The sequence below is a fragment of the Lynx canadensis genome, chromosome A2 (genome assembly GCF_007474595.2).
Source record: "Lynx canadensis isolate LIC74 chromosome A2, mLynCan4.pri.v2, whole genome shotgun sequence".
Lineage (NCBI taxonomy): Eukaryota > Metazoa > Chordata > Mammalia > Carnivora > Felidae > Lynx > Lynx canadensis.
Genome location: NC_044304.2, coordinates 80,940,398 through 80,966,821, shown reverse-complemented (window position 1 = coordinate 80,966,821; position 26,424 = coordinate 80,940,398). Strand labels below are relative to the sequence as shown.

Here is a 26,424-nt window from a genome sequence, read left to right as displayed (position 1 = left end):
CCCCCCCCTGTGCTCTCTTTCTCTCAAAATAAATTTTAAAAAATAAGACTTTCTTTAAAAATTAAAAAAAATAAAAATTTCAAAAATCAGGCAAATGAAAGAGCCTTAATTAAACCACTGTCTAAGCACACTGTCTGGACCATTGCTCTGACTCATTTCTCCTTTAAACAGCAAATATGGCAGTGACTAAAGCAACTTAAGCAATGGATTGAACTTCCCTAACTGTAGGTACTATGGTCTTCAGTAAGTGATAATTCTCCCAACTAGAGGAAAACATTTTCCCCACATACATGAAGATATAACCTCATATTCAAACAATCCTCTGAGGTAGGAAGGGAATGAATAACATCCCATTTAATGAGACATTAAGAAAAGCTGTATAAGAGATTAAAAGACTTTTAATGATACTTTAAGATACCATCACATTAGTGAGCTATTTCCCTCACTTGTGAACCCTGTCCCCTTTATATTAAAAGAAGGAAATTGACATATTTCCTCATTCTCTAAAATGTGCTTACTAGATACCTTGTTATACAAGCTTTTATTCCTGGCTGATACATTTTTCACTATTTTCTAATTATTATAAGAAATGTATACAGCTTTAAATAACTGTGTTCTCCTCTTTGCTTCCCCCATTTAAGCTAGCTCTCTCACTTAAGCATATTTCTAAATTTCTAAATATCTCTACTTTTGCTTTCGCTGATTAACTTCCTCACGAGTTTCCATGACTTGCAGAGTGCAACACGCCTTCACACTTTGCAAACCTAAAAAGCTCTTCTGTCTCCAAGGAGTGAATTTCAGTGATTTCTCTGCTTATTTCCTGAGCTCTACATTTCTCTAAAGCTGTCTTCCAGGTGACTCAAACCAAACAGCAGCCCTGCTCCTTGCACTGTGGAAAGGACACAGCTCAGTAAGGGATGCCACCATTTAAACAGATGCTCAAGACAAAAATCTGGCATCATCCCTGATTGCCTCCCTTCCTTCTTTTTTTTTTTTTTTTTAAACTTTTTTTTTCAACGTTTATTTATTTTTGGGACAGAGAGAGACAGAGCATGAACGGGGGAGGGGCAGAGAGAGAGGGAGACACAGAATCGGAAACAGGCTCCAGGCTCTGAGCCATCAGCCCAGAGCCTGACGCGGGGCTCGAACTCCCGGACCGCGAGATCGTAACCTGGCTGAAGTCGGACGCTTAACCGACTGCGCCACCCAGGCGCCCCGTGCCACCCAGGCGCCCCATCCTCCCTTCCTTCTTTACCCCCATACTCAGTCTATTTCTATTTCCTGATGATTCATTTTCCTCAGTGTCTCTCAAATCTGCAGATTTTGCTCCAGCCCTGCTGTCATCTCCCCTAGCTCTAGCCTTAATGCAGACACTCATAACTGGATTACTGCTTTATAATTAGTCTCTCGTTCATCTATTATTCCCTTGTCTATCCAGCAGGTACAGTCATCTTTAAACCATGTCCATCTGACCTTGTTACAGTCTAATTGACAGTCCTAAATATCTTTCCATTGCCAAAAGGCAAAGAACAAATTCCTCAGTATGGCTTCTGGGCCCCTCGTGACCTGGTCCTTGCCTGTCTCCTAGGCATCATCTCTTATCACTCTCCTCATGGTCAAGTCATACCCAATGTGCAGATATCCTTGATGCCACCATACTTTTAAACCTCTGTGTCTTTGTTCAGGCTGTTTCTTTAGCTCAGCACATACCCCTTCTTTCTCTCTTAGAAAAGGTCTTCTCTGACTTTCTGAGGGAGGTTGTCTCCCATACCCATCACAGTTTATAACCACTTGTCCCATGCCTGAGGAGCCATGTTTGTCTTGTTCATTCCAGCATCCCAATACTGACTACAAAGTACTCAGAATAAAGATTTGTTAACTAAATAAGTGGTGCGATTCTAACTGAAAACTCATTATTGAAAAAAAATTGAGAGTGAACAGAATTATTAGAAAATGTAAGAAGCTTTCTTTTTTTTTTTTCAAAAGGTATAATTGGTCACATTTGATCTCTGGTGAATATCTGTGACATTCCAGAGTTTAAATACTAAATGTTAAGTTTCTAGTCATATTTGCCCTTCATCAGACCTACAATCCAGACTGGTGTTTAGCTGCCCAAACTGACATCTGGGCTGACTCATTTTATTTTTACTATTTGAGATTAGCTACCACAGCTGTTGTAGTACTACAGTGTTGACCATTTGCCTTTTATTTATTTTTTATTTTTTAAAATTTATATTCAAGTTAGTCATCATATTTTTTATTTTTATTATTTTTTTAATCATTCACCTTCTAGATCAGAGTTTAACCAATTTGGAGGAAGAAAGCAACAACCTTCAGAAGACTTCTTTTTAAATGTTTTAGCAGAATATAACTAGCATTCTCCCCCACAGATATCCATTTACAGCTCTCTCATATTGTATACCTTCCTTACAAGCAAACAACAACAGTGAGTGGGACTTGAGGCTATATTCTTAAGTTTTTAACTTGTCCTCAGCAGATAGAACTTCAATATATGGTCTTTGAAAATAAAAACTGAGTTTTCCCCAAATGCTAAAAACTAGGATAAAACTTCCAAGCTTCACTGCTTTTGTTCAACAAATGTTCATCATTCAGGCTTGCAAGGAGTGCTGTGGTGGAACGATATCGTGATGTGTTTCATAATGTGCTTTGATCCTCCACCTTTTGTTACCTTGTGACCCTTCTAACAGCAGCTGGGCATTCTACTTGTATGTGTCAGGGAAAGGTTTTCACAGAAGAACACAGGAGGAAAAAAGATATGCCAGGCCTTTAAGCTTTACATAAACCATGAAAGACTTGAGACATAATATTTTTCAAACCATGTAATGGAATTGGAACATCTTTTTCCCATCCCCAAATTAGATAGTCTATGTCAAGAGAAAAGAAGAAGAGCTAAAAAGAGAGAGAACAAGGGAGAGAACAAGGCAGAGGAAGGGAGAGGAAAGGAGAGGAGGAGGGGAAGAGCAGGGGAAGGGGGAGCTAGAGGGAAGCAAAGAATGAGTGCTGGGGGATGCCCCACACAGGGCACTGTTCTAGACCTCCCTGGACTCTATTCAGTTGGAGAGAAGGTTGGAACCCCCAACCTGATAGGTTTGGGGATCTAAGGAAATGGGAACCCATCCCACCTGTCCCTGGAAGGGTTGTGAAAAGCAACAAGGCATCTGAGTTTTTCCTGGGCTGCTTGTTGTGTCAGCTACGATCTAAAGAAGAAAACAGAAACTGTATTTAAAACTGAGGAAATTTAATTGTGATAGGGAACTGGCTAGATATGTGGTAAAGAAACTGAGAAGTGAAATGGGATAATGACACAATCTAGAGATGTGAGCAGGAGCAGGAAGCCACTACTCCCCCTGTGCTGGAAGGCCAATGAGAAGAAACGGTGTTATTGGAGGCTGGAGCCAAGGTCACCCAGGGAAGCTGGGACCACAGAAGATCTCACTGGAGGGAGAAGATCATGAAGGAAATGCAGCTGCTGCTGATGATGCAAAGAAAGGTGGAGGAAAACTCTGGTCTTTTCCCTCTTCTTACCCTCCAGTTGCTCACAAATGCCTGACAAGCACCAAACCCAACTGGAAGCTGATGGACATGAGTCAGCCACTGCAGCAGAGTGAGAGAAGGGTGAGGCATGGGTCTGCGGCAAATACACCCAGATGTGAGAACAGGAAAATGTCTGCAGGGGATGTCTAGGACTATGGACCTAAGACAGCCTCACAGAGTCCCCATGCCCCAGCATGACCCAGAGGGGTCCAGAGGAAGGCACACATGACAAAGAAGCCTGCAGACCTAAAGGGGCTTTGGAGCTGACCAAGGAAGACACATTAGGGATCTAACTAAACAGGAAACCAAAAACCAAATGAGCCTACGGACATCCCAGTGGATTCCAGCTTGGACAGAAGACAACGTTGTAAAAATCAGGCTTGCCACCACCAAAATGAGTTGACTACATGTAACTGCCCCTACCCCACTCTCATACCATACATAGATGACACTACCAAGGAAGGGGAGAGGAGACCGTCTAGCAGGATGGAGGCTGAATCTAAATTCACTCTTAGATAAAGAAAGGAAAGAACATAGACCAATAAACAGAGCCCACTAAATGTTGGGGAAGAATGGACACAACACAGATATCAGTAATGCAGTAAGAAATGGAGAGAAATGGGTCATGTTAAAGGATGTACTGGGGCAAGAGATCCACATAGAGAAGTAGTTCCTGTACTTGCCTGTAAGGTAGGGCTTTTCAGAGAAGGACTCCTAGGTGATTTGATGAGCATGAGGGATGAACAGGGATTTAGCAAGCAGATGGGGTAGAGATCCTCAGCTCTGTTGTCTTCCTATATCCCTCCCAATGCACTGATTTTCAAGAGAAGCCAATGCATTTCTTATCTAACTACAGCCCATTGAAGTCTTTCAGAAACATGGCAATCTCTCCAAGTTTATCTTCCTTTTGATTAGTAAGTGGGGCAGTGCCGCAGTGATAGATAAGATACGATAAGTGAGAACTGAGTTTCAACTCTGAGGAGTAGCATCAGCTTCTTGCAGGAAATGAGTTCCTTAAAATGTATTCTTTTGTATATTTGATGAGGCCGTTTCTAGATTTCAGTTTTGAACTAAAGAGTGAGGTTTCAAGGCATTCACATAGTTTTACAGAATGTTCAGTCCACCAGAAAAACATATATAAGCCAACTGGAATATATTACATCCACATTGCCACATTTCTATAATGAAACAGATTTCAGATCTGTCGTTTAACATTCCGATCTGTCAGGACTTTGCTCAAAATACTGAATTTTCCATTTTGTAAGCAGAGAAACAAGACCCTTAGTTTATAAATAACTTCATCTATCACTATTACAGAAACAGTATTCCTAAACTGGCCTTTTATAATCTAATAACTTAGGAAATAAAAATAATTGATGTTCTCTCCATTGTTATACTACTGAAAACAATAAAAGCCATTGAACTATTTTGAAAATTTTCTTTACCTCATTAGAGATGTTTGTTCCAGAGAGATCTACTGATACCAAGGAAAAGATGTTTACAACATATTCAATTGCTAGGTCAGTCAAATGTTCACAATTTCTCAAACTCAAGTAGTTTAAATTAGGGCAGCTGGAAGAAAGTAGCATGAAGAATTAATTTTAGCTTTTAATCACAGTATTGGTAGCCATTTCTTTATATCAAAACTGTCTAAGGAAAGCAAATGGTATTGAAACAAGGACTTTCTTTTTCTCAAAATCAAAATAGGCTTAAGAAGCACCTGGGTGGCTCAGTCAGTTATGCGTCCGACTTCGGCTCAGGTCATGATCTCACGGTTTGTGAGTTTGAGCCCCGCATCGGGCTCTGTGCTGACAGCTCAGAGCCTGGAGCCTGCTTCAGATTCTGTGTCTCCCTTTCTCTCTGTCCCTTCCCCGCTCTCACTCTGTCTCTCTTTCTCAAAAATAAATAAACATTAAAAAATTAAAAAAAAAAATAGAAGTAGGTTTAAAAGTGGAAAATAATTTGGCATTACAAAATAGGATGAGAGGGAGGTGGGTTATTATATAAGACAGTCTTTCTGTGGTTTCATTTCATACTGTAATTTCTAGTGAGAAAAAAACATATCACTTGCATGCAAAAAATTGTCATGTAAGTATGATGAATGACCCCTAAAATTGCAAGGTTAAGTTTCTCATTTATCCCTTACAAGTTCGCCACAGGAATTGGGCTCGACCCTTTCAAGTACACAAGGTCTCTGACAAGTAGGGAGGATCAAGAATAAACCCACCATCTAGAACATCTCTTGGAAAATGCTGGAGCATTTCCAAAGCCTGGAGCAAAGGTTTACACAGAGGTAATATCCTTGAAAAGCACAGAGAAGTCACTCATGTCTAGATAGTGATAACTTCATTAATGATTCCATCTGAAACTTTCTCTAATATGAAATTAATAAGAAACCACTCATATATTATCAAAAAACTAGTTTAATCTATGACTCCAGTGTCTTTTCTTTTATTTCACTGAGTATTGGACCAGCTTCTTGGCCTCTTGATATTTCCCAAATGACTCTGAAGGTCTATCTCTAAGCTCTCCTATTAGCAAATATACAATTACTAATGATATGATGTAAAATATTATTGTTTTATCATACCACTCTGATAGTTTCATAATAGAGGCATCACCCAGGTGGATACAGTTACTTAAATTTAGCTCTCTTATCCTTATGCTCACAGGACCATCAAGAAATTGCTTTACTCCCATATCACCAATTCTGTAGGAAAGAGTAAGAAAAGCTTTAAATATGATTTTATATGAAATATATAGAATACTACTTAAGTAATAGTTACTACATTCAATGCATTCTAAAATAACATGGTAATATCCTTATATTGGTATTGATTGTGCCAGTGTTTTAAAACCAAATTTGTAGAATACAACTTTTAGTCTAATAGAAAAGGTATAAATGATAGTAATGGGAGAAGTATTAATAAAAATGCTCTTCTGTTCATTTTTCATTTAATTAGGTGACATAATAGTAATTATTAATAAGACAGATGGTTCTTGAAATCTTTTTCTTGGTTTAAAATGTGATTGAGTTAAGTGGTCCCAATGCAAACTCCTGCACAAGAAAAACACCAAAACTTAGGAGAGTAGAACCAAGACTAACAGTCAAGCTACTGCCAGAATCTTAGAGGAATTTTCACTAAATACAAGGTCAAGTTAGCTGGACTGGAAAGCCAACAAGTGACCTTTGGATTTTTTCTGAAGTACAGAAAACCTAGAAGAAGATCTTGACCTCAGTCTTCCTACATTGTCTATCCCTAATCAGAGATGCCTTTGTGTCCCTACCATTCCCTGCCCCCTCCCTGAACCATGCTTTATAAATGGCTGGAAGTCTATTTGGCCATCCATTCCCTGTCTTCCATTGGGAGCTTTATTTATGATTCCATTTGGAGACCACCGGTTTCTTCTAAAAAGCATTCCAGTAAATAAATACAACAGGAAATTGCACATTGCATCCTAAGAGGTAGCTTTCACATGCAACAATCCTACAGGTGGGTGTACAGATGGGAAAAGCCTTGGAAACAATATATGTGGACTGCTGACATCTTTCATACCCTCTATTTGATCAGATTTATAAAAAACTGAGCAGTACAGGCAGAAGGTGAATGGGCCTGTTTGAGTTGAATGGGCCACATTAAGTGCCTCCTGTGCCCATAAACTCACCTTCCATCTATAATATGAAAGGGAGACTGTGGCAGCACCTGGGAATGCAGTAAAGGGCCTGGTGAGTGAGTGGGTAGATGGGGGAATGGGAGGGGATGGGATCAGTGCAAACACAACTGATCAACTTGTCTGTTGGCAAACACCAGGGCTGGAGTATTCATTGAGAGATAGTTTTACTAACAAGAAAACAAATTCATCATGGGATTTATAAGACTTAAGAAAGAATATCTCTGAAAATGATTTGAAAAAGAAGATACAAAAACATTAGAACAAATTAAGCAGTGTAAAGAAGCAGTAAGAATTAATAAGGGTGACCTGACTGTAGCCAAAATAAAGATATTCTAAAATACAATCTGAGATGAAAAGGTGGCCACCTGAGATAAGAACAGATGGCAAACATAGCAGTGTTTTTCTAGATATCTCTTCTAAGGCAAGTGAAACAAAAGCAAAAATAAACTATTAGGGGACTACATTGAAATGAAAAGGTTTAGCACAGCAAAAGTAGCCAACAAAACAAAAAAGCAAACTTACTGAATGGGAGAAGATATTTGCAAATTATATCTCTGATAAGGGGTTAATATCCAAAATATATAAAGAACTTATACAAGTCAACACCAAAAAAAAAAAATAGTCTGATTAAAAAATGGGCAGAGGAACTGAATAGACACTTTTCCAAAGAAGACATACTGTTGGCCAACAGATACATGAAAAGATGCTCAAAATCACTGATGATCAGAGAAATGCAAACCAAAACCACAATGAGATATCACCCCCACACTAGTCAGAATGTCTAGTATCAAAAAGACAAGAAATAATGAGTATTGGTGAGGATGTAGAGAAAAGGGAACATTTGTGCACTGTTGGTGGGAATGTAAATTGGTGCAACTACTGTGGAAAACAGTATGGAGGTTCCTCAAAAAATTAAAACTAGAACTACCATAAGATCCATTAATTCCACTACTGGATATTTACCCAAAGAAAATGAAAACACTAATTCAAAAAAATATATCTACCCCATGTTTATTGCAGCATTATTGACAATAGCCAAGATATGGAAGCAATATAAGGGTCCATCATTAGATGAAAAAAGATGAGATCATGCCATTTGAGACAACATGGATGGACCTAGAGGGTATTATGCTAGGTGAAACAAGTCAGACTGAGAAATTCCAAAACCATAGGATTCAGATCATAGTGAAATCTTTTTTAAAAATGAATAAAAAGCAAAAAGATGAATCAGACCTATAAAAACAGAGAATAAACTCATGGTCTCCAGAGGGTAGAGGGGTAGGAGGATAAGCAGAACAGGTAAAGAGGTGTAGCAGATACAGGCTTCCAGTTATGGAATAAATCAGTCACAGGAATGAAAGGTACAGCATAAGGAATACAGTTAATGGTATTGTAATAGTGATATATTGGGACAGATGATAGTTTCATACAGATAGTGAACATAGCATAATGTATAAACGTTTCAAATTATTAAGTTGTATACCTGAAACTAATGTAATATTGTATGTCAACTACACTCAAATTAACAAACAAAAGAAAAACAGCTGGTAAAAACTAAAAATTCAATAACCTAATTTAAGTCATCAAAACCAAAATTGACCCTTTTAGAAAATTAAATTAATAAGTAGAAGGCATATTTGAAAAGTTCCTTTGAAATGCAGAAGGATAAAGAATTAGAAATAAATGAGATTGAAAACAGAGAACTAGGATTCAATCTTTAGATAAAGAGGATTCTTGAGAAAGAGAGAAAAATAAATTAGAACAGCAATAACCACAGATACATAAAAGCTTTTAAAATAGGAAAACAATCCATATGTTAAATTAACTTAATAAGGAAAGTCTAATTCCCTTAGACATTAAAACATATTATAAAGCAATAATAACAGATAACATTTATTGAATGCATATTATATGCCAGACACTATTCTAAACATATTACATGAGTTAACATATTTGATCCTTACAACAATCTTGAGTATATACTGTTATTTACCCCATTTTATAGATAAAATACTGTGCAAGATTAGATAGAGGATGGATAAATGAATGGAACAGAAAAGGTAGTCTGAAAACATATACATATACACACCTATCTTTTTCTTTCAGTTTTAAAAACACCATTTTATTTTTTTCTTAAATTTGTGAGGTACATCTTTGTGAGAAGGATTTTTTTAAATCTGTGCACACCTATCTATATCAACTCATATGTGTGTATGTATGTATGTATGTGTATATGTATATATGTATATATATATAATTTTCTATTATAATCCAGGAGGCATCAAAAATCAACAGAAAAGGATTATACAGGTAATGGTACAAGTTAATTGGTTAATGTAGTTATTCCCAAACCTGGCTGTGCATCAAAAGCAGCACAAGCTGGGTTCCATTCCTAAATATTCAGGTTTAGTAGCTCTGTGGTAGGGCTTGGGCATGTGTAGTTTTATTCAGCTCCTCAGGTGATTCTGATACCCTGGAATTTTTATTTTTAAATCCTATATATGTTTTTAATTTATCTTTCCATTAGTGATTTCTAATTTAATAGCATTGTAGTCAGAAAATGTAATTTGTTGATACCAATAATTTGAAAACCGTTGAAATTTGTCTTAAAACTTCATGCACAGTCCATTTTTAAAAAGAGGGTTGTGTGGTTGAGGAACATGTATATTCTCTGACTCTCAAATTGACTGTTTTTAGGCTTATCTCTTATAGATGAAGTTTTAAAAACTTAAAACTTAAAAACTGTGAAACTCTGATATCTTCACCCCATGATACACTCTTTCATATTTTTCATCTTTTTTTTTTTTTTTACTCTTCTGTCATGGAAGAGATTATCTTCTGTCTCTGTACTTCTCTTCTCAGTGAGTTCTAACCTACTGATTGTAAATCCATTTAGTTTCTTTATTTATTTCAATAACTGCACTATATTTTTTATTCCTAAAAGTTTTATTTTCTTAAATAAATCTAGTTATTTTTATTATATATTTTTCCCTGATCATATTTATGATTTCATTAATTTCCTCAAACATTTTGTACATATTTCTTATATCCTATGTCTGATAACCCCAATAATCTGAATTATTTGAAGGTCAAATTTATTTTGCTGCTTCTGGTGACTCATATCTTCGTACACCTAACAATCTTTAATCATGAGCACCTATATTTTATTCTTAATCTATAGGAGTCCTGGAGGCCTAAATAGAAAATGCTTTCCTCCAGAGAAGCTTCGAGCTAACTTCTTTGCAGGACCCTGGGTGCTACCTACCTAAGACCATTTTGTCCACCTTAAAGAGGTCCAGGTCCAGCCCCTGTGGAAGTCTCAGGTTCTGCTTCCCTACCTTGAGTCTTGGTCAGAGCTTGGTCAGTGGCGGCATTGACATAAACATTTGTGCTCAGAACAGCAACAAATCCCAAGAGAGCATTCGTTGAGAGGATTTGTACAGAATCAGGATATTGGATATTGAATATTTCTCTTACTCTCAGCAGTGTATTTAAAGTATGTCTCATCAAGGATCTAAATTGTGGCAAAGAGTCCTTTGAAATGTTTTGTTAACTATACTGCTAGAAGTAGAAAACTTCCATTTATTTTAAAAGTAGTTAACCTACAGAAGCCTGAGTGAAGTATGAGGATGAAACTCAATTTTATTTCACATATTAATACAGATAGGTTAGTGTGTGTGTGTGTGTGTGTGTGTGTGTGTGTGTGTGTGTGTTCTGTATCACTATGTACCTAATAAGCCCAAACTTTGTGCCTTAAACATTTATTCTCTCCAAGTTTCTGGGTCTTGGGAATTTGGGAGTAGGCCAGCTGTATGGTTCTAGCCTAGGGTCTTTCATGAGCTTGCAATAAAGATTCCACTGGGAATTCAGTCATTTGAAGACTTGACTAAGGTTGGACGGTCTATCCAAGCTCACTCACGTGGCTGTTGGCAGGAGGCCTCAGTTCCTTGCTGGGCTATTCACTAGACACCTGGATTTCCTAATCCACATTTTTCCCCATTTCAAATCCAGTTCCTTCCCTCACCCATGGTGACTTCCCATTTTAATAATAGGGATCATGGGTCAAGATTTTTGTAGTTTAGCTTATTACTCTGAGTAGTCCTATGTTCTCCCAAATATTAACCAACTTCCTAGTCAACTACTGTTTTGCCAGCCTGTGGCCCTATAAGATCATAAAAAATGTACACAGACAAAAGCCTGAGATGCACTAGGGAAGAGGTTCCAACAAGAATTTGACCCTTGCCCACCTGAGAATACCAAGGGAGAAGCCCAATGCCCAACTGAAGAAAGGGTTTCGTTAAGAACTTGTCTTCTTCTGTCCATATGTTAGGGGATCCACACAGAGGAGAAATCTCACCATACTCAAGAAGAAACCCTTCAGTAAGGTTGGTTCCTCCTAAGCAACTAACAAACTCCATTTGGGAAAAGACCTGTTAAATGAACTAGCCATGAGAACCCTCACTAGGAAAAATAGCCCGTAAGTGTTCCCTTGAATTCATTTAATCTTATAAGGGGCCATGATTCCAATTATCCTGACAGTCTCCTTGCCCTTCCGTATAACCAGCCTAGGGTCGGTGCCCCTTAATTGTGTTACCACAGAACTCTGTACTTCCCTGCACTTGGACTCCTGCCTTTGATGTTTACTCTACTAACCAATGAGCACCTTGAGGAGAGAGTCTCGCACATTCTAATAATCAGTATTTCTTAAACATTTAACTGAATGACTCATTACCTTATACAATTTGCCAAATTCAACACAGTTAGTTGCTTCAAAGGTGAAAGTGACTTAAGGCTACTATCTGTTAATCTCTTGCAGTCTGCCATGTAAATGTGACTGATATTTGGATAATTCTTATCTATAAATTTGAAGCACGCATCAGTAATCCTTTTATTTCCTGTTTTAAAAAAAAAACAGAAGACAAGTATTGTATTTATAATGCCACAAGAGTAAAAGTAAACATTAATGCTGAACCCCATTTTTAATATCACAGACCTTCAAATCGGATCTTTCTGAGGTTACACGTAGAAAGAGCTTTAAAAGCACAATCAGAGATATGTGGAGCGCCGATGAAAACTATTGATGTAATACGAGGGCACCTTTCAACTAAAGCCTTTAGAAGAAGAAAAGATGATAAAATTTACCACAGTGTATAGAACAAGCTTAGCAAAGTAATGAGGTTGTTTTTCTCCATACTTTCAGAAGCAGACATATTAGCCATTACATTTTCCTAATTTCAAAGACAATGGGACTTTTATTCAATATATTTTAGTACATTCACATTTGAGTACTGCAGAGGAAGCAGAATTAAATCATGTTACAAAGGTATGGGAAGACATGAGAAAATGAAATGCTGACAAAAAAATCACTACATTGGGGTGCCTGGGTGGCGCAGTCGGTTAAGCGTCCGACTTCAGCCAGGTCACGATCTCGCGGTCCGTGAGTTCGAGCCCCGCGTCGGGCTCTGGGCTGATGGCTTGGAGCCTGGAGCCTGTTTCCGATTCTGTGTCTCCCTCTCTCTCTGCCCCTCCCCCGTTCATGCTCTGTCTCTCTCTGTCTCAAAAATAAATAAACATTTAAAGAAAAAAAAAAATCACTACATTTAGAAGTCTGACATGTAGCACTAAAGTCAACATTTATGCTTAGGCTATAGTATCTTTGAAACAAAAATATCCCAATTGTGAAACAAAGTGTATTAGGGCATGTATGGATTCAAATGTTCAACTGTATGTGCGTGTATAAATTTTAAGATGATTTTCTTACTCTCAAAACAGCTAACTTGAAAATCGCATTCATATTTCTCACCAATTCAGGCCACTAGAAAATGTGTGCATTAATTGGGACTGAGAAGAAAATGTACTTTGCAACTACCTACTTTTATACAGTTGTCCGTCAGAGTTGGCATGTCGTTGATGGTCAGATGCATAATTCCAGTGCAGCTGTTTGCAATGTTCCTGAAGCCTTGGACTGAAATCTGAATCGTACAAAGTAGGTGAAAATGATGGTAGAACTCATTAGCATGGCAGCTAATAAAACCCGAATGAAGTCGTAAGCAAAGGTATGTCATGATGTTGCTACTATATTTTAAAATTGGAACCATAAAATATGACAGACATAAGAGGTAAAGAATCTAGTCTTGATTTCTTTACTATTTAATTTCTTATATGTATATTATGCAATGATCATCACAATAGGTCTAGTTAACTTATTGTTTAATTGTTTTATTGAGGCAAAATTCACATAACGTAAAATTAATCACTTAAATGGGCCCTTAACCATTCATGATCTTATGTAACCACAACCTCTATATGGTTCCAAAATATTTTTATCACCCTAAAAGGAAACTGAATCTATTAAGCAGTTGCTCCTTATACTCCCCTTCTCCTAGCCCCCAGCAATCATTAATCTGGGTTCTGTCTCTGTGGATTTACCTATTCTAAATATTTCACAGAAGTAGAATCATATAGTATATGGCCTTTTGTGTCTTCTCTCTTTCACTTAGCGTAATGTTTTTGAGGTTCATCCATGGTGTAGCATGTATCAGTACCTTATTCATTTTTATGGCTGAATAATATTCTATTGAATGAATATACGGCATTTTGATCATTCATCCATCTATTGATGGATATTTGAGCTGTTTCCATCTTTTGATATTTTGAACAGTGCTGCTATGAACATATATGTGCATCTATTTGTTTGAGTACCAGTTTTCAATTCTTTTGGGTATATATGTAGGAGTGGAATTGCTGGACCCTATGGTAATTCTGTTTAACTGTTTTAAGGAACCACCAAAATGTTTTTTACAGTGATTGCACCATTTTACGTTCCAACCAGCAATCTAATAGTGCTCCCACTTCTCCACATCTTTGCCAACATTATTTTTCATTTTCCCATGTTTTTCTTTTTTTTAAGTTTTTATTTATTTATTTTGAGACAGAGAGTGCACAAGTTAGGGAGGGGCAGAGAGAGAGAATCCCAAGCAGACTCTGGGCTGTCAGTGCAGAGCCGACATGGGGCTTGAACTCACAAACCGTGAGATCATGACCTGAGCCAAAATCAAGAGTCAGATGCTCAACCAACTGAGCCACGCAGGCACAATGCATGGCCACATTTTTATCCATATCAGCATCTTTGAGATTATCCACCCTATCTGGCACCACTAAGTGCCTGAACAAGGCATAACTAAAAAGAAAGCTTTAAGATTTTATTGTTGCTTCACATTGCTAAGTTAAAACAGAAACCCTCAAGCCCTTAAAGTTCTGATCCAAAATACTTAATAAAGGAATTTCAGTTTCTTAAAGTTAAATAACTAAATTAGGAGGGGAAACATTCCATTTTTAAATGCATGTGAATGAGTATTATTTAACTTGTGTAGCTGTATGAGAAAGTGTTTTCAGCCCTGTTAGAGTTCTCATAGAGTGAATGTGATTGTACCATGTTATGGAAGTCACAGCTCATAAGTGACTCCTCACATGTGATGACATATTACAAAATGCCTGGAGGTGGGAATAGCAGAAGAGACAGGCTATCATAAGGATCTTGGACTTCTCTTATAGACTGAGGTAGCCTCCAGGAGATAAGGAAACAAAGTATCAGGTTCCTTGATCAGTTTTCTCCAGATTACAAATTGACAGAACAAGAACACAGATGTTCAAACTCTTAATCCAATGTTCCTTCTGATGAACATTCTTCAACAATAACATCCATTTCAACTGTCCCACCCTACATGCCATAGTTCTTTAGACCTAGCTGCTCCAGCCAGAAAGACATCTTACTTCTCCAGTACTCAGTGGACCTCTCTGTTCTTTGTCTGACCTTGTACCTCCCTTTGCCTCTCTCTCTTTTCATCTATTCAAGCCTTAACTATGTCTCAAGTTCCAATGACTCCAGCTACTTTCCTTCTCTTTACCTTATAAGCCTAAAACTCTTTATTTTAGCCATAACTCTTTCCTATAACCTGCATGTCTTAATTCCCCCAAGGAGATGATCTTACACTCTTTTTTAACTTCTTACTGTGTTGGACAACTATCTGTGGCTAAATGAATTAAATTTAGGAGTAAGACAAATAACATCTAGGAAAGAGTACAGAATTTGGCTACAGACAAAACCAAAAACAATTCCAAGTCAAAGGTAAAGCACAAAAGTGAAAGGAAAGCAGGGGGAGCACTGGACTTGGATGAAGTGGCAAGGTCACCCCTGGGATGAATAGGAAAAGGTAAGGAGGGAGGGAAAGCTAATGGAAGACCCATAAGGCAAGAGTGAGATGTTTTGTATTGTACTGTCATGGATTCTTGAATAAGTTTCCATAAGTATTCCCAGAGAAAGGTCCAGGGGAGATGAATGAACATTAAAAATCTGGAGATCAGAGGAGGGAAGAATGTTGGGCTTAGAATCAGCAGAGCTGGGTTGGAATCCGGCTCTGTTTCTTTGTCACTTGTAACACAAGGCAACTCAACCTCTCTGACACCTAGTCTTCCCATCTGTAAAGTGGGCATTATCATATGGGTATATTATTAATAATTCTAATTAATATTGATATAATAATGGTAATTGATAATGTAATGGTTCATTAATTATAATTATTAATAACATCTGTTTTAGGAGATACTTGGGAAAACAAAATGGGGTAATGTGTATGTAAAAGTGGTCAGTTAGCACAATGTCCGGCATGAAATACTAGATACCAGTTTTCTTATTAGTGTTCTTCTGGGTGCATTGTGTTCCCACAGAGAAGTACAGATTTGTGACCTAGAGATAGAGGAGCTTGAGAGATCATTCTAGTGCATCCCTCACATTGCAAACATAAAGAAATAGTATTCAGAGAAGTAGTGTGATTTGAGAACAGGTTCTTTATCTGTTCTTCATGTCCCCAATGTCCCCAGTGCTGGACAGTGTCAGACAGAGTGAGTGCTCCATAAGTGCTGAATGAATGAATGAATGAATGAATGGTCTTGAGTCACATCATCTATGGCAGAGCGAAGGCTAGAGGCCACCTCTCCCCATCTGACCCACAATTCCAGGGATGGGAATAGTTGGGTTTTTTTTAATATGAAATTTATTGTCAAATTGGTTTCCATACAACACCCAGTGCTCATCCCAACAGGTGCCCTCCTCAGTGCCCATCACCCACCCTCCCCTCCCTCCCACCCCCCATCAGCTCTCAGTTTGTTCTCAGTTTTTAAGAGTCTCTAATGGGAATAGTTGTTTTTCACAACACTTCTAAATTTCTCCCCTTTCTCTCAGCCCTGGTCTATTACCCTAGCACTATTATTTCCAATAATGGCTTCCCCTAAAACACAAGATAAAAAAAATAAAAAAATAAAAAAAACCTTTTCTCTCTTGCTGTCTTGGAAACATATTTATGACAAGATTTTCTGAACAAGGGAAAAAATTATAGCAGTAATCAGCCACAGCTGAGTGATTCCTTGCAGCACAGCCAAACGCTTGGTGCTATCAACCAATAAGACTGTGTCCAGAAAAGGGGTGGGGGAAACCTCTAAGAAGAGCTTTTTAGTTTTGTCCTGGCATGAAATGCTTAGTTCTCTACACAGTTTATTTTAGAATGTCCAAAAAGATGCTTGGCTAATACTTTATGACTCAAATATTCTCGCCACAGTCTTTTAGGCCAACCAACTATTAACTTGTCCTTTCTCTTCACTGAAATAATGGGAATATAAGCCTGAAAGTAACAATCCCTCTAGAAGGGGAAAAAAAAATATTTTACCGTGTTAAAACACCAGGCTTTGCCACAGCTGATACATGTGTATCGTGTGTTTAATATTCTTACAAAACTTGGGATCTAATCTCACTGTGTTTCCTTGCGAGGTGATTTGGACTTCAGTTTTGATACCAACTGGAGCCCTGCTACCCTGCTCTTTGCTGTCAAACCCCCGTTGGTTAGGAAATTGGGGGAGCTGGCCACACCAATGCCATCATAATCGCAAGTCCCAGCAGACAGCTACTGCTGCTAATGGGGGCAGAGAAGCTTTGGTGATCATAGGAAATCCTCTCCAGCTGCCTCTGGGTGGGTCTGAACCCATGAGCAGGACAGGACAGAGCTGTCTGAGGAGGAAATGAGTTGTCAGTGAGCCACACGAAATGAAGACCAAAGCGTTGAGCACCAAGGACTAGCTCACATCCCGCTTTGCTGCTGCAAGGTGGTAAAAAGAAGGAAGGAACTTATCTCAGGGAGAATAACATATTACTAAGCTTCCACTTTCCACTTCTTTAAAACACTGAACCAGTTAGCTCAGCAACACAGAAAGGAGATGTATATAGGGCCAGAGCCTCTATGACAGCTAGAAATATCCATCTTAGGTAGACATTGCCCAAGTTGTGTTCCTGTACCATTTCCAGCTGTTTCTCTCATTTGAACAACACTGTAACCCATGACTAATGGGTAATGTAATGACTTTAGTCATATCCATATATCCTTCATGACCTCCTGGTGACCTCAGAGAAGCCTGGCTTAGCAAGTAGAATGAATTGTTGGAGAGAAAGACAAAGATTTTTCCCCAAAACATGGAACACTTTGTTTTATTCCATTCAAATGTGCCACAAACTTCTAAAATAGCAACAGTTCCCAGGGTCTGTGCTAAAAGGGCTTGACAGGCTTTCATATATTGTGTCCTCTGTGATGACAAGAAGAGAGGCCTCGTTATAACTGCTTAGATGATGCTTTACTTTCCAGTCTATATATTCTTCATGGCTACCCCCTCCTCTACGTTTGCTAATGTGCTTCTCCTAGGTAGCCCTCCCTGGCCACTTCAGGTAGAACTGTTTCTTCCTCTTGGATCTCAGAGCACCGAACAGTATAGCCTTAATTTTGAATTTTGTATCCTCTTTCTTGTATAATAATTATGTGTACACATGTTTACCATTCCTGCCCAGGAACACAGACAGAATTTTCTCCACCATGCCCTTCACAGTACCACACAAGTGCTTGGCACTGAGTATGATACTACAACTGTTTGTTAGTAGACCAAGTCATTGTTGAATAAACTGTTGTAGAATGTAAATGAGAATTAATAGTTCTAAGGCGGGGGAAGGGTAATAATCAATATGGTCATTTGTTAAAGATTGCTGTATTTATCTAAAAACATTGAAATGCCAAACATAAAAAAGAAAGTTTCACTTAACAGGAACCCATGGGGGAGGGGAAGGAAAAAAAAAAAAAAAGAGGTTAGAGTGGGAGAGAGCCAAAGCATAAGAGACTGTTAAAAACTGAGAACAAACTGAGGGTTGATGGGGGGTGGGAGGGAGGGGAGGGTGGGTGATGGGTATTGAGGAGGGCACCTTTTGGGATGAGCACTGGGTGTTGTATGGAAACCAATTTGTCAATAAATTTCATATATATAAATAAAAAAAAAAGAAAGTTTCATTTTCCGACGTGAGTGGGGAATTAGAATACAAGATTAGTGAAGCCTCCAGATGCCAGGAAGGCGTGCATGCCAACTCCGTGCACTCACTGCACAATGACTGTGAGCTGTGACCTGCCGAAGTAGGCTTGACCCTTCTTACACTTCATCATTCTTGTTTAGCATACACCATCTTCTTCTTTTCCTCACCCAATGGCCAAATTGCTCACAGCAACTCCTGTACGATAAATGGAGCTTCATCTCCCTTTTAACCAAGAGAATCACAACCATAATACTTTTTATTACAACACAATGATCCACAGAGCTACTTGATTTGTCTAGACTTATTGAGCTAGATGGTGGCTTTATAGCTACCATTGTAACCATAGGCTTCACTGGGGGCCCAAGACCCAAGTAGAGTTTTGTGAAGAGTTGATGAAATTCTGTATGTAAGTCACATCCTAAGAGAGAGAGCAGAGAAGAAACTGAAAGAAGGACGGTTTTTCAGAAAGCCCTAAAGTTTTTTCCAAACCTTTTTTTAGGAGTGCGAAACATGATCTTAGTCCCCTAAGACTCATCATTTTGTCATCTGATTCTTCAAGATCTAAAAATTGTTGCCAGATGTTTCATTTGTTACTGCTTAATGTAATAAACATCCTTACACATTTTGCCTACAGAGAGATTGCATTAAGCTATGGATGTTAACAGTAGATGTTTGTTGTATTTCTTTATTTTTTATTTTCAATATGGCTAACATAAAGTTATATTCAAACTCGTAACAACCATTTAAATTTAGATGAGCCCTGTCTACAAGATATGTAAAATGATTTTCCTGTTCAACACAGTTCAAAGTATAATTCAGAAAGGTCATAAAGCATTCCTTTAACAGGGAAACTGAGGCACAAGACCTGACTGAGAAAAGCAGAAATTGCACTGTGGTTTTTCTGATTCATGACTGATTTTCCACTAGAACCCCTTCATATTAATGACATTTAAGACCACAAAATATTTTTTTCAAATAGAAAAAAAGTGCAACTTTTTTTTCTTTTTTACTGTATGCAGTATATAGCACTTCACAGTTTTACAAATGATAGTCTAGTTGTATAGAGCCTGGTATTCAGGATTAGTCGGATCAAGGTTATCATTTTGGCCCAGACACTTTTTGTGTGACCTTAGGCAAGTTACTTTATCTTAGCACCATTTTCAATAGTGTGTGGGGCCAGTTTATACTAGTTTGCAAGTGCAAGTTGTTAAATTTGTAGGAACTCTGCAAGCCTATTGTTAAAGACAGTCATATTAAAAATTAAGTCATATAAACTTAAAATTAAAATCAAATAAGTTCTATTAACAAAGGTAGTGAATATTCCAACTCATCAATTCCTAATTATGTTATTACATGTTACCATTTCGTATGCTCTTGAGGATATTTGTGTGTATTGGATGTATACAGCGAAAGCATTACATAACAGTTACATAACATTACATAACTCTTTCTTCAGTGACTTCTCATTGGCAAGTTGAAATAGGTCATGGTGAGAGTATTTACACCATGGAAATCAGCAACCATTGCAAATCAGAGCTTTCTCTGCTTCCTGCCAGTTGTTAAATGTTTACCAGCACATGATTTTTCAGTTTTCACATCTCTAAAATGGGAATAATGATACCTACCTCATACAGTTATGTATAAAGATTAAATCAGATAATAAATGTAAAACACTTACCTCAACACCTAGCACCAAGTCGGTACCCAAACAAATGATAGCAATTATTATCACCATCCATTGAAATACAGAATAAGGGAAAATGGAATCAAACAAATGTAAATGAATCATAATTTTGAATTAACTGTTGACAATTCATTTTGGTACATAGTCTGCTTATTCATAACTGGTTTAGCTGGTCACACAACTCTTATTGTTTCAATTGCCCCTTATTGGTAACCTAGCAAATCTGTACCTCCACTCTCAGCTCTGTGCCAAGGACCAGACTTCTACACAGAAACACAAAATTCTCAAGCTGAAAAGAATCTCAGAGATCATCCAGCCCAAACTAGCCATTCTACAGATGAAGGAACTGAGGCAGAAAAGCTAAGTAACCGTTCAGAGTTGCACAAGAGGGTAGTGGCACAGCAAGGACTGGATCCCAGGTGTCCCAAGTCCAGCTTGGGGCTCCTTTCACCATCCCACTGCCTTCTGCTGCAGGAGAGAGAGAAAGAAAGAGAAATCCCTTTCCACTCTTACTTTGCTTATGCAATCTCCCTTCCATTTGGCCAGTACATTCATTCCTGGACATGCCTCTGTGTCTTTCTCCCACCTCCACCACAATCCCCAGAGGTGAACAAGTAAAACCTTCCATGATCTTTGCCTTTCTAGAAGGGGAGTCTGTAATTTATGTAGCCTAGAGAGAACTGAAATGACCTTGGAATCTTCCTGTTTGCAGTTTGCACAGCCTACCTTTAAGATCCATGGGTCCCAGAGAGACTTAACAGTACAAGAACTACTGATAAACCATTATTATTGTGTTGAGTCATTTGAACATTTCTGGGATGCTGTCCCTTTTCATTTTTGTTGACTTGGGTGTAGTGACTAAAAAATAATTGATGAAAAAATACTTTCACTGTAGTATTTCATATTTTCCTAAGCTCTTTTCTTCCCCTAAAACTAAAGCAATGTGAAATTCCCCCCTTACCAAGAAAAGACTATCAGACTTTGCTCTGGCAAGTTGCTAACTTCTCAGCTTCCTAACAGACTTCTTGAGCTTCCACCTGAAGCATCTGGCTGGCCACACCCTGAAATTGGCTGCCACTTATTTCGTTCATTCATTCACTTGTTCATTAAACGTTGATCAAAGTCCTACTCCTACTACATGCAAGGTACTTACTGTATTATGTGCTGAGGATAACAAACACACAGATAAATAAGGCACCATCCTGGCCATCATGGGGAGGACAGCAGACAAATAAGCAAACCACTGAATATGTAGAGAATGCTTAGTGAAAGTACAATAATAAAAGAACAAACAGGAAGGATCATAACCTAGCTTGAGTTGGGGGAAAAGGAGGGGGTCAGTGAGAGCTTCCTAGAGAAAGAAGGTTGTGATTGAACAAAGCCTCAAAGGATGCATAAAAGCTAATCTGGTGAATGGGAGAAAGGGACAATATGAGGATCACTCTAGATGCTGGGTTGAGAGTAGACTTGTAGGAGGCAGAAGTGAAAGCAGAGAGACCAATTAAGAGGTCATCATAATCAGTGCCAAAATGGCCAGTGCCAGACACCCCAAGGCAAGAGCTCATGTGTTGAAAGAACGGAAAGGAAACCAGTGTGCCCGGAACAGACTTGGTAAGTGGCAGACCAGTAGGAATTAATGCCAGAAGGGCAGTTGGGGGAGAAGACAGATTAGATAGGGTCTTGAAGTTCCTTCCAAGGTTTTTCTTTTAATGAGTGGGTAGGATGCCTCACCAGGTGTTTGAGAAGAGGAAGGACATTGACTTGGGCAGAGGGTACAAAGTGAGCCTAATAAAACAACTGAGGCTGGAAGTGAAGAACAGGGGAGGCACAGAGGCAAAAGCTTCTATTGCAAGCTCTCTTATTCTCTTGTTTAACTCTCATATCTGAAAATATAAATCTGAATCTTGGCCTTCACCTGGCTCTGTCTCTCACTCTATGTTCAGAGTTGTTGGTTTCTGGGCATTTGGGTTTCAGCCTGAGATTGGCTACAACCCTAGCCTTCCTTCCCAGCATAGCTGTCGTTGTTCTGTGCTTGGCTTCCTACACAGTGTCATAACCCATGGCTACATGCATTTGGGGATACATAAATTAGTAGGAGAAGTGGCCACCCAAAGATAATATCAACAGGAGAATCCTTGGACTTACAAACAGACAAAGGATAAAGGGAAAGCATAACCAGCAATCACTGCCCTCCTCATAGGGACTTTCTCATGTAAAACTAGGAAAGCTTTGTCTTCTCCATTAAAATTTTTCATCCTACCCATATTTTCTATTTTGAGATTTTCAAAGAACCAAAACTTTTGGAGAGTACTGAAATTAACAGGGAGTGATGTAGATATCTTAAGAGCATTTTAGCTGATACCTTTTTATCTACTCATTCATCATGGGGGCATGTGAGGAAAGTCTCAAAGGAGGGGAGGAAGTTAGCCATACAGATAGCTGCAGAAAGAGTATTCCAGGCAAGGAAAATGGCCAGTGTCCAGTAGCAAATACCCTGATGCAAGAGCTCATGTGTTGAAAGAACAGCAAGGAAACCAGTGTGACTAGAATAGACTTGGTAAGTGGGAGAGCAGTAGGAATTAATGCCTGAAGGGCAGTTGGGGGAGAAGACAGATTACATAGGGTCTTAAAAGTCCTTCCAAGATGTTTCTTTTATTGAATGAATAGGATGCCTCGCCAGGTATTTGAGAAGAGGAAGGACATTGACTTGGGTTTGAAAAGCCACACTCTAGATACTGGGTGAGGGGCACCTGGGTTGCTCAGTCGGTTGGGTGTCCGACTTCAGCTCAGGTCACGATCTCGCAGTCCGTGAGTTCGAGCCCCGTGTTGGGCTCTGGGCTGATAGCTCAGAGCCTGGAGGCTGCTTCCGATTCTGTGTCTCCCTCTCTCTCTGCCCCTCCCCCGTTCATGCTCTGTCTCTCTCTGTCTCAAAAATAAATAAACATTAAAAAAATTTTAGATAGATACTGGGTGAAAGAAGATTTGCAGGGGGGCAGGAGTGAAAGCAGAGACACCAATTAGGAGGTCGTCACAATAATGCAAGCAAGAGAGGATGGTGACCTGGGCTGGGGTGGCAGCTATGGAGGGAGCAAGGAGTGGTCAGATCCTAGGTGGTTCTGAAGTAACAGTCACTGGACTTCCTGACAGAGTGCATGTGGGGGTGAGAGAGAAGAGTCCAAGATAACACACTAGTTTGCTGGGTCTGCTTTAACAGAGCACCACAAACTCAGGGGCTTAAACAACAGAAATGTGTTGTCCTACAGTTCTGGAGACTAAAATTTCAAGATCAAGGTGTCCACAGGGTTGGTTCCTTCTGAGGTTGCTGCCTTTAATATGAGGGAAGGATATGGTCCAGGTCTCTCCTCATGGCTTGCAGATGGCTATCTTCATGTTAACATGGTACTCTCTTGTATGCAGGTGTCTGTGTCTAAATGTCCCCTTTTTATCAAGGACATCATTCATATTGGATTAGGGCCAATCTTCATGATTTCATCTTAGCTAATTACATTTGGAACAACCCTATTTCCAAATAAGGAGGTTCTAGGGATTGGGACTTCAATATGTGAATTTGGGGGTGGGAGGAGAATACAATTCAATATGTAACAGATGACTCCAAGCCTTCTGGACTAAGCAACTGTAAACATGAAATTGTTGTTAAGTGACATGGGGAAGGTTTAAGGTGGAGCAAGGAGTTATTTTTTAGAGCAAGAATTTTTAATGATATGAGTCTAGGGGCACCTGTGTGACTTAGTCGGTTAAGCTTCCCACTCTTGGTTTCAGTTCATGTCATGATCTTGTGGTTCATGAGTTTGAGCTCCCCATCAGGCTCTGAGCTGATGGCTCAGAGCCTGGAGCCTGCTTCGGATTCTGTCTCTCCTTCTCTCTCTGCTCCTACTCCACTCGCTCTCTCTCAAATTAAATAAACATAAAAAATTTAAAAACATATATGAGTCTAAAATTTGAAAGGGAAGTCTGTGCTGGAGGTATATATCATATATATGTGTCTATATATATCATATATATACATATATTAATTCTGTGTACATATATTACTTATATTACATATAATGTATATTATATACATATGTACACTCCTATAAACATATATACACGTATAAATTTGTATACATGTATAAACAAGCTCTTATATACATATATTACATATATATGTATGTATATGTGCTTGTGAGCATTTATATATGTATATGTACATACACACATATACATATAACAAACTATATATATATATATAATGAGCATATATATATATATAATGAGCATATGTGTGTGTGTGTGTGTGTGTGTGTGTGTGTGTATATATATATATATATGCTCATTATTGTAGGTGATATATACAGCCATGATCTATGTGAGATCACCAAGGGAGTAGCTGTAGGCTGAGAAGAAAAATGGGCCAAGAACTGAACCCTAGGGCCCTCTGTGATTAAGGGTTTGGAAATAAGAAGAGGTGACTTAGAGAGTCAACTTCAGAAATATTGTCAGAAGAAAAAAAGCAAGATACATAGCACAATATCACTTAAGGGAATTCAAATACACGCAAAACCACAAAATTCTTACATTCTTATGTAGGTATCCCCTGCTTTTCGTAAGTCCACATCAGGCCGCTTTACTTTTACAAGAGGCCTACATTAGTACCTGTTTTCATTAACCAAAAGAAATCTAAAGAAGATTTTGCATCAAGCTCCTACAGAGATGGGGGTGCCCTAAACAGTAGGAATGACACCTTCCCTGTGAACTAAGGTCAGCATCTCCATGTCAAGCTGCCATAGGTTTCAATTGTGTCTAAGGGTGTCTGTGTTTTACCTCTATTAAATTTGTGCATCCATTAGCAAGATGTGCCCTAAGTTATCAGAAAGCCTAAGAGATTATTTTGGGGGTCTGAAAAATTTTTTCATATAAATTAATGGTAACTGCTTCCTTGCTTTATGCCATTTCTTTCTTTTTTTTTTTTATGAAATTTATTGTCAAATTGGTTTCCATACAACACCCAGTGCTCATCCCAACAGGTGCCCTTCTCAATGGCTTTATCCCATTTCTGCTTAAGAAAGGTTTTATAGTGAGGCACCTGGGTGGCTCAGTTGGTTAAGCATCTGACTCTTGGTTTTGGCTCAGGTCATGATCTCACGGTTCATGAGTTCAAACCCCACATCAAGCTCTTTGCTGATAGCGCAGAGCCAGCTTGGGATTCTCTCTCTTTCTCTCTCTTTGCCCCTCCCACACACACACACTCTCTCTCTTAAAATAAATAAATAAGCTTAAAAAAAAAAAAAAAGGTTTCAGAAGAACGCCCTACTTTCAGATAATGCATATAATGGAGGAAACCTGTATATTTATAAGAATATATTCTTACATGAAACCACATAAAACAAGTTAGAGGGTTTTTTTTGTGTGTGTGGGGGGGGGAGAACAGGAGTGGGAAATATGGATAAAAGGGAATAAAGAAAATGAGAGAGTGGCCTTTTATGGACTTACAATGAAAGTGTGCCATGAACTGAGGAGTCAGATTAAATCTGTTCCTGGTGCCTGAGTTCCAAAATAGGTAAAATAAAATAAAGTAAATCTAATATGAAATAAAATCAAAACCTCTGGGTATATTTCTTCCTGAGCACTTTTTCTCCCCTGCACAGTACTGCAGAGAAAACAGTATTTTTAAACCCCTCTTCTTCATTTCTCTTAGTGAAAGTGGTCACCAAGGTTCTAAATGCTTGCTAAATATATTTGAAAAGAGGGAAGTTTAATGACATCTACTTGATGTGGAAGTGAACGTAAGATGATTTAAAGAGTTATTGCTAATTTCTGAGAGGGGAAGAATACTTATCAGCATAGAAATCCATTCCTGGTTTGAATGTTGCTCTCCTACATCTCTTGTAGTGCACTTTACTAACAGTGCTGCTGTGAAAATAAATTATGTGGCTAAATACAGGGAGTGAGTATGGAGAGCCACGGCATCAGCTTTCTCAGAGAAATCGTATCTATGTGAGGTTTCTAAATCATGAAACTGTCGTTAGGATTGACACGTCCGATTAAGGAAACTAACAGTATTAACAACAACCAAACATACATATACTTCATAACCCAGACATTCAACTTC

General features: G+C 38.5%; 1 protein-coding gene across 1 annotated transcript in view; it reads right to left on the bottom strand.

The window, feature by feature from the left end:
* FBXL13 (F-box and leucine rich repeat protein 13) overlaps window positions 1–26,424 on the bottom strand; it is a 212,635-nt gene that overhangs the window by 48,457 nt on the left and 137,754 nt on the right. The window contains exons 13-17 of the mRNA XM_030307806.1: window positions 13,104–13,202; window positions 12,224–12,341; window positions 11,963–12,125; window positions 6,146–6,265; window positions 5,001–5,127 (exon numbers count right to left, since the gene is read on the bottom strand). Of these exons, the coding sequence (XP_030163666.1) occupies window positions 5,001–5,127; window positions 6,146–6,265; window positions 11,963–12,125; window positions 12,224–12,341; window positions 13,104–13,202 (627 nt within the window). The remainder of the gene's footprint in view (window positions 1–5,000; window positions 5,128–6,145; window positions 6,266–11,962; window positions 12,126–12,223; window positions 12,342–13,103; window positions 13,203–26,424) is intronic.